Source organism: Rhea americana, unplaced genomic scaffold (genome assembly GCF_003343005.1).
Source record: "Rhea americana isolate MKP2758 unplaced genomic scaffold, rheAme1 scaffold_146, whole genome shotgun sequence".
Taxonomy (NCBI): Eukaryota; Metazoa; Chordata; class Aves; order Rheiformes; family Rheidae; genus Rhea; species Rhea americana.
In genome coordinates, this window is record NW_028185550.1 from 603,526 (window position 1) to 612,917 (window position 9,392).

Below are 9,392 nucleotides of genomic sequence, written 5' to 3' on the forward strand. Positions count from 1 at the left end.
AAATACTCAAGCTGTTCTACAGCACCTCACTCCTGGGGTCTTCCCAGATGGGTAATAAAAGCAACCAGRAAAGGTTAAATCTTGCAGCTGCCTCAGCTAGAAAACCAATTTTAAATAAAACTCTGCTACTACAGACAAGCTCTTGTAGTAATACCAATTATTACCTTTGCTTTATTAAGCTAGATTTAGCTTTGAGATTTACTGTTGTTTCTACACTTCCTATCTTCTCTAGACTTCTGTAGAGCTATACAGACTTCAGAAACCATACATGTGCYGTATTTCAATCATCTTCAATGCTACCCTTGCCCCGATGAGTTCTGCAAGATCACTTTCAGTCCTTCCCCAACCAGAACCAGAGTCAGGTAACTTTCATCCAAAAATGGACGGGAGCTGGCCAGGATTTTACTTCCTTTAGTCACACAGTAAAGTGCTAAAGAGCCTGTTGTTGTTGCTGCTGGGATTTCTTCAGTCCAGCTCTACTCAAAGAGGAAACCACCATTCTGTTACAGCTAACTTTTAGAGAAGTATCTCTAAGTAAGTTTCTGTGGTACTACAGAGCTAATTCAAGGGTGTTTTCAGAATGTGTAAGAGCTAATTATTAGCTAATAAACCTTTTCAGAGCTAAGTAGGATAATGTAGCACAGAAAAGCAAATGTAACAGTGGAAAAGATATCCTTTYCCCTGGCACTTTTAAAGGGAAGTTTCAGGTATGGACTACCATAGTTTTGATAAAGAGCATGTGCTTTTTGAAACCAGAGATTTTATTAAATTAATGTGATAAAAGTACATAAGAGTTTGTGGACTTGAGACGATTCACACCGGCGTTTTTGGTGAGGAAACCATATTCCAAACTACAGGGAAGGTACTCTATAGCACTGTCCCACTTCCTTTGTCTTATCGAGTGTTCACCTGCAAAGAAGAATTCACAAAATCAGGCATAAGAAGTCCACAGAGTACAAACCAGTTATTTCTGCTCCTCTGTTTAAAGAACTTGTATTTTTCTAGTCACTTTATTAACTTCTTACTATAGTAACATACAGCATTTATATTACTAACAGCACTCTTACTTAGTTTTAATTCTACAATTACCATCAGCAGTTACAAGAAAGCTGAAAGGTCAAGTAGCAGTTAAGTGAGACTATGGAATGAAACATTTTTAAATACAGCAAGTTTGACGACAGTCACTGTTTTGGGGCTTGAGTAAAAAGCAGAACGTGATGCAAGCATTACTCACCACATCATCAATCTTAAGAATACTGCGCACAGTTTCTGTTGCGAGAGTCAGTGCACTCACAGACACCAGCAGCGGCTGGACTACCAACTCCTCCAAGATGTTGGAGATGCCACCCTACAAGAACAAGTAGCTTACCTAGTGAACGTGAGGCTACGGTTAGCTTAACAAGCTATCTTCTAACAGAAACTCAGAAAGGACATTCAAATCCAGTCATCAAATAGCTTGTGCTCTATTCAATTCTCAACAGGAATATCATGACACAGGTCTTCTCCCCGAGTATTTGACAGGTCCACTCAAAACTAGCTAAGAATATGACAAATATAGCTATGCTAGCTTAAACATGGTGAAAATATTCAAGTAAGAAGCTAGCCCACTGCACTGCTAAACAGGCATTAAAGATTAATGCAAAAATGGACACAAACACCTATGCCTTATCTAACTTTGTTCTTTAAGCAATCCATTCTTAACTCATTTAAAAATAAGTTATTTAAGGAGCTGTTATCCAGTTCTGACAACTGTAAAGATCCTGAATTTCAGAAGTRATCTATTCACCCTACATCAGCAAAGCTACTAAAGCTCAGATGTTTTCAGGCTGCAATTCTAGCACTTGTTCTTACCTCTGTGGAAAAACTGTGTTTTACAATGAAARTATTTCACAAAACTGTTCTTTATGAGCAAAGACAATGAAGTTATCTCCCCTTCATATACCAGGATTAAGTTTCTGAAAGACTGTCATACAGAAATAATTTTGCATAGGTTGACTATAGGAGACTTCTCTTCCAATAATGGTTCTGAAGTGAAATGACAGATGTCTTGTTCTATGTGCATGACATTTAAGTATATGCTATTATTAATATCTAAGATAAGCTGTTAAAGCCTCAAGGAGCAAGCTACGATCTATCCCAACACTCCTGTTCTAAGGGAAATACAGCCATGAGACAAGTTTGGCCTTTCCTTATTTCAGCCCTAATACTTGGCATTTTCCCTTTACAGTACCCTGTATGTTTTTTTAAAAAAAACTATCGTGTGTGCATACATTTTCTATTACCTTTCTGACATTAATGCCGGCTGTTTTCTCTCCTTGAGCATGCCTGTTTCTCAGCTCTGTTACCGTTGAAATAGGATTGAGGCCTGCATTTTCAGCCAGYGTAGATGGTATGACCTCCAGTGCATCCCCATATGCACGGACACAGTATGAGTCCATACCACTCAAAGTGCGAGCATACTCATTCAAGCGCAGTGCTAACTCTATCTCTGGTGCTCCACCTCCTGCAATTAAAGCTCTGAGAACAGAAATTCAAAAATAAATAAATAAATGGTTAAGTCTTCTGTATTATTAGAACACCAGGTCACTATCTGAGACAACTAAGACGTTACCTTTTCTTAACTAAGCATCTTATGACACAGAGGGCATCATGAATTGAACGCTCAGCTTCTTCCAGAACAAGTTTGTTGGAGCCACGTACCACAATTGTTACAGTTTTTCCAGGGTTTGTACAGCCTGTAATCTAAAAGACAGACAAAAAAGGGGGACTAAAAAAAAAAAAGAAAAAAAAAATTCTGCACAAAGGCTTCACCAGTTGTTATCTTTTCTAATAGTACTGAGGTCTGCTAAGCAAACCTAAGTCTGCAAAGTCAGTGGCTAGCTAGGGATTAGAAGTAGGTACTTTAATGTTTATTATTGAAGTTACTCAAGTTAGTAGCTAATATTAAAGAACTGGCAGATGTTAAAGRGGTATTAACATGTCACTCACTCACCTTTATTAGCTTCCCAGAACTGTTCAAGTTAACCTCTTCTGCCAGCTCAGCAGACCCCAGCATATCAGGAGTAAACTGGTCTATATGAGCAACAGGCTTAGTTCCAATTGTCTGGACAGGCAAAAAAAGAAAGAAAAATCAGAATCTGAACTGCAGATGCAGCAAGCATACTGTGTAATGTACTTCTGCATATTACAGTAGAACACAGGTAGACCGTGGCTTTTACATCCACTTCTAATGTTCTACAAACTTCACTCCCTAATAGGRCAAGAAAGTCTTTCAGGGAAACGTCTTGTCTACCCTTACACTACATTCAGAACAATCACAGTTTGTTAACTTGAAACCTGTGAACACATCATAATAAGCTAGCATTGTCTGGGTACTTAAACACTGTTACTCAAATAGCCATTTACATAACTCACTTTACCTTACATATAAATTCAATGTCTTCTCTTTCAATGTCTTTAACCACCATGATCTTCATTTTGTTCAGAAAATGTAGAGCTAGGTCACTAAGAGCATCCCTAAAAACAAGAAGGAAGTAGTCAGTGCACAATATTCTTCGAGTTAAGCTAGCCAGTTGCTTTGTTCTAAATTGGCAGTGCTCAAATTCTTCAGTCTAGGAAGCAGAGCATTATTAAATCCAGAACATGGAGAACACCAGCGCATTCTGTAAGTATGGTGACTCTTTTAAAGCCAGTCTGACATGCTAGGCCMAGTGTCATGTTAATACCTGGCTTCAGTTTTCCAGGTATTCAAATCTGTTGCATTCGTTCTCCAAAAAACGCAACAGATTACTAAATCGGTAGTTAACGTACCGCAGAATAGACTTCTGAATCAGCAGCACATTGCATCCAGCCTTCTTAATTTGCTTAACTAAGTTTAGAATATAGGCTCTCTCTTCACGCAATACTCTGTCCATTTGAGCATAATCAGAAACAACAATTTGGTTGTCCATCTATTAGAAAGAGAGAAAAAAAACCAAGTGTTATGAAGAAGCGCTGACTTTAAAAGCAAGCGTCAAGATGTTCTACATTCCGAAACCTTAGGAGCCTGTGACTCAAGGCAAACGGATATGAAAAAAWTAAAAGTGAAAAGATGACTTATTAAAGGTTTGTTTACATGATGATAAATACCATAGTTCTGAACTATTTCCTTTCTAATATCAATCATGAACTGTTTAGATTTGTTTAAGAATTATAAGCATCTGTTTCCTAGCATGTTAAGTTAGCAGACCTYCATCACAGCTGTGGAATAGAGCTGACATTACAACACTGTAAGAAGATGTATTTTAAYGCCATTTGCATCTCTCAAGTACTACAGCAAAAGCTTCCACTGTAGTAATACTTTAACTTACATCTGTCTTTGGAGCAGACAAGCAGAACTGAATCAGGCCAATTTTGGCTTTTTCCACTCTAGTTACACCAGTATTTGCCACCTTCTGAGTCAGGACTAATCCTTCAACCAGTTCACAATCGTCAATTGTTCCTCTAGAACAAGAACAATTCATGAATCAAGTATTCTGGGAAACAAATTTCACAATGTCAAAAATCCTCATTACAAACTGTCTCTTACCCCAACTTCTTAACAATTTTAATATCTCTGAGGTCCACACTATTAGCTGTAGATGGGTCAATCACCTTCATCACTGCATCCACACTCATTGGAGAAAGTAAACTAGAATACTGACAYACAACCTGAGGGATTTAATAAGGAAAAGAATCAGTAACATGAGATATTTACTACTGATAAGTGCTGGCTCCTAATTTCAAAATGGTATTTTTATTGTATTTATTTATTAAAAAAACAAGAGAAAAGACAAACAAAAAACCCCACATCTTCATTTGACCTTTGAATTTTAGAACAAATTCTATTTTCCCTCCCTGTCGGCCAGACAAATGTCTTACTGCAGTTTAAGTGCTAAACAATTTAAAAGAACAAACAACTGTTTTAGTGGGAAAAAACCTATGCTTATTTATCCTTCTTAAACTCTTAAAGCAAGCCTTAGAGAGCTTCCCAGATTRTTCTTTTGGAAGGGACTAACACACTTCTTTACAAGTGATTCTACAATGCAAAAGAATACTGCAGGGAAGAGAAATGTCATTGTTCCTGTTTTGCAACTACTCGACCTCTACGAAAACAAGGAGCTCTGAAATCCAGCTGCTCTAGGAAAAAAGTTGTTCTTGCAGGCAACTCAACTCCAGATTTTGATGCTGTTTTGTAAGTTTCTGGTACATGAATTATAACTGTCCACATGARCAGTTATCATATGCTCTCAGTAAAYGGCTAGATTTTTGTTACTGTTCTCAGTTTAAGCTTGCCGATTTATTTTATGCTTATCCGGCTAACATGCAAGATCACTGAAGATTTTGACTGAAATTCAGTTTGTATGCTTCAAACTAATCTCAAGTCAGTCTAACAGAAAGTAGCACAGTCTCAGCAATGAGATTTGTGATGATTCTAAGTAAGTGAATAGTGGCATGAGGTGGGGAAAACTGAAAGGTTCAGCTGGTTTGAAGGCAGTAAGTGCAAGTATCAGTCCCACCTTTGAATTCAGTGAAGTAGTTGCGCTATTTAGCAAGGTTTCTCTGTCACTCAATTCAACTGGTTGTGCCATGTTGGTCAATACTTCAATACCTTTTTCCAAAGCTTTCTGGAATGACTCTGAAATGATGGTGGGGTGAATTCCTGTGAATTGTATAATACATAGTTAGGTCATGTTTTCAAATCAAAAGCCTCTTCCCCCTCAACTCCTTTCTTTCCATTTTAAGATTAAGTTAGAGAGACTCTGATGCCAGAATAAATCAAAGCCATTTCAGCAAAATGCGTTATTTGTGAGCCTTCCCTTATTCTTTCCTGCTGTTAAAACTGAGGGRAAAAAAACAAAAACAAAAAACCYCCCAAAACCTATACTACTCCTAATAGCTAGTTCTCACAGACTATAGAGCACATTACCCTGCAACGTCAGACATTGCAGATTTGTGTGTTCTCAAAATTTTCTCTTCCTTGACATTCTTAAAGCTGCAGCTGTTCAGGTAATACCTGGGAGGAGCCTGACAGTGATTTTATTTCAGTTTTCTGAAGAGTGATTTCCCACTGCTGCTTACRGAAGTTCCCAAATTTCTCTACAGAGAGTGTACAAGAGAATGTACAAGTACTACCAGTACTGGGAGAGGAAGTAAACAAAGACTARTATTTGTAAGAACCAGAAAATAGGCAACAAGTAAAATGGTGTTTATCAAGATGAGACTATGRTAAGTAAACAGTTAAAAAGCCTAGCTCCAAGACACGGAAAGACTCTGTAAGTCCAGTCATTCTTGCTCTAATTCCAGCGTACACAGAAGCCTAATGATACCACGTCAGACAAGTCAGACAGCTGAAAAAGCTCCTGAACTGCATGGAAGCAGATTTTAAGAGAAAACTGCAGAGAGGAGGCATCAATACTCTTTACAGAGTTGGTCAGTACTGGGCTCCCCAGAAAGGAAAGACAGGCAAAGTTTTAACACGACCACACCTCCCTAAAAGCTTAGGGAGAATCCAGAAGAGAACAATCATCTACTTTTTCCATCATTCACACTTTCACTGAAAGCTATGTCACATTAAGTCTTTATTATTGTCTTTAAAAGAATTATCATTGCTTTAAAAGTGTAAATAAGCTAAGTTACTATTTAATGGCTTTACATACATACAGCACTTAGATGTGCAGGATCTGTGTGATTCTTTCTGCATGATTTTTTGACCAGAAAGCCTATCCTCTAAGTTTCTAATAGGGTCATTTCTACTTCACAAAAACTCCCAGGAGTTTTCATGATAGAAGCTAAGTGCTTCCCTTCTTTAAAAAAAGTACCAATTCATAGAGCAATAATTTTAACCATCCCTTCCAATTTCCCTATGTATCAYAGGTTGTTGCTGGTGTTCCCCGAGCTAATGGAACACAGCCTACAGTAACTTTTGCTTTCCAAAGTTCATATCTTTTCCTGACTGGATTTTCTGAAAGACCTGATTCTGTAAGCAATAGGAAGTGATAATTYTGCTGAAAGTGTAATAACTGTAGAGTCACCAGCTCCAAGTTTTATTTATACTTTCTTATGCTACATCTGTGTCCATGACAGAAATGAAGTATGATCTAGGTGAGTTTTTACAAGGCAATACTCACCACATCACCTAGACACTATTTCCTGTACCAAAAATAAAGCATTCACAACTCAAAATACAAAAGTTAAACAGTGAGATTTTTACTGAACTAAGACATTGGTGGAATCTGGATATGAAGTTACTGAGTTATGTTCTGTGCTTAAATTGGTAACAGTTACTTTAAGTTCATTAAACATGTGCAACCAAATATAGGATGTAACAACTACCTCTAGTCATGTTTTTACTTAAGGAAAAAAAATACATACCTTTCTGAAGAAGTCTGGAACAAGCATCCAAAAGAGCTCCAGCAATGACGACAACAGAGGTAGTGCCATCACCAGCTTCAATGTCTTGTGCTTTTGACAGCTCTACCAACTAAACAAGACATCGTAACATAAGTTTATAATGCTGCTTAACACAGACACTGACAATYACTAGGAAAGACGTTCAAGAACGTAGTGCTACTGAAAATCAACCGTACTATCAGGACCAATCCTGCCTTTCCTAACTTGAAATTTGTACCTTTTGCAATTTACATCACACTTGTATAAACGTTTGGCCGATGTAAACCAAATCAATCACCTAGAGAAATCAAGAAGCTTCTTTCTCAAGCTTAGAACTGATCATATCTACTGAACAGGTCCAGCTTTTCCCTTAGAAGTATCACAGATACCRCATTTCCATCTCCAACCACAATTCAAGTCTAGGAGGCCTACATTTAAGCTCTCGAAAGGCCAGGTTGGCGTTTCTTGCGCACACATTCACTCAAACACACATGGTCAGATGCAAACTGGCTACAAGGCTAGACAGTTATAAAGAGTCTTCTTCACACCAAATTCAAGTCAAATTAACATCCTTATTAACTGTCTTTATTATTAAGCATGGCTGGGGTGGCAGGGGGCTGGCACACAGAAGAGAACTTGAAGCAAGAACTGCTTTAGAAGCAGAGATACAGGTTGTTTCCAGAACCACCTAACGATGATGTAGTTCATTTTTTTAAAATCTTTTGCATTCTACTCTATTGGGATATCCCTGACTTTTCTTTCTTGGCTGATAGAAGGATGATTGTGCTAGATTCTTTTGTCTTAAAACACATCCAGGAAAGATTATGTGTATAGAATACAGGGCAACAGTTACAATTACGGCCTTAAAACTCGGAGCAAACCTTATAATCAAGGTACACAGGCCTGAAGCGTGCTAAGCAAAAATCTGCTCAAATCCACATGAAATGTTTCTGATGTTTTTCCTCTTGGAAATGAAGCTTTAACATGTAACATTGTCCAAGCTATGGAAAAATATTTACCATTTTGGCTGCAGGGTGCAGAACCTGCATTTGTTTCAGAATAGTAGCACCATCGTTGGTGATTGTCACATCTCCTTTAGCATCCTGAATCTAGGAAGGAGGAAGAAAAACATAGTTCTGATCAGTAATTGCAAATCTCAAAGTTGATTTGATGCTATGTATAAAGCATCTTCCTGTCAATATCATTTCTGAAACTAAGATGTGCATTTACTTTACATTTTAGAATATCCTTTATGGAAGCGGAATTTGGTAAGAAAAAAAATCAGTAATTTTCTACTTTTCAAGCTTGGGAACAAAGTTCAAAGCAAAAAAAGTTGTCTTCTGCAAAACACATTCACATTACAGTATCTCTAGTAACTTTAATATCCTTAAAACTTCAGCAGAAGACTTACCATTTTATCCATTCCCTTTGGTCCAAGGCTTGTTCTAATTGCATCAGCGACAGCTAGAAGAGAAGAAATACATTTGGAAAGTGATCTAAAAACTACAAGCACACCCTCACTCTTCAACACTTCTTCCATAGAGAAAGTCCCCTACTGTTACACAGTTCGCACCCAATTCTGTCAGCATTAAATTATCCTCAATAACATCAAATTATACGAAATAGTGCAACGTCAGGATCGATTTCCAAAGCTAGACTTTTAAAATCAATTAACATCTGATTAACTGATTARAGCCATTTTAAATTTGAGTTGAAATACTATGTACCAAGTAACCTGACCAACGCTTCTATCGAACGCCGAATTTAGCCTCCCCCGTACGCACTTGCCCTACCACCAAGGGCCCGTTCGCATTAAGAACTACCACCAGCACGCCACCCGCTACTGCCATACAAAGCAGGAACACAAAACGGGGCACGCGGGATACAGCGGCACAACGGGAACGGCTGGSAGCGCCTGGGTCCCCCCTGCAGAAGGGACCCAGCAGCCTCCACGTGAAGCCCCAACACCGGCAACAACCGGG

The 9,392-nt window shown here is 38.2% G+C and overlaps 1 protein-coding gene across 1 annotated transcript in view; it reads right to left on the reverse strand.

Moving 5' to 3' along the window:
- Nucleotides 1–743: 743 nt before the first annotated feature.
- The window catches only part of CCT4 (chaperonin containing TCP1 subunit 4), a 9,180-nt gene continuing 531 nt past the window's right edge, over nt 744–9,392 (reverse strand). Inside the window, exons 2-14 of the mRNA XM_085299162.1 lie at nt 8,822–8,874; nt 8,430–8,519; nt 7,393–7,501; nt 5,538–5,680; nt 4,568–4,689; nt 4,350–4,482; nt 3,811–3,950; nt 3,420–3,516; nt 2,993–3,103; nt 2,612–2,742; nt 2,283–2,517; nt 1,235–1,348; nt 744–909 (exon numbers count right to left, since the gene is read on the reverse strand). Coding sequence (XP_085155288.1) covers nt 895–909; nt 1,235–1,348; nt 2,283–2,517; nt 2,612–2,742; nt 2,993–3,103; nt 3,420–3,516; nt 3,811–3,950; nt 4,350–4,482; nt 4,568–4,689; nt 5,538–5,680; nt 7,393–7,501; nt 8,430–8,519; nt 8,822–8,874 — 1,493 coding nt within the window. The 3' untranslated portion in view covers nt 744–894. The remainder of the gene's footprint in view (nt 910–1,234; nt 1,349–2,282; nt 2,518–2,611; nt 2,743–2,992; nt 3,104–3,419; nt 3,517–3,810; nt 3,951–4,349; nt 4,483–4,567; nt 4,690–5,537; nt 5,681–7,392; nt 7,502–8,429; nt 8,520–8,821; nt 8,875–9,392) is intronic.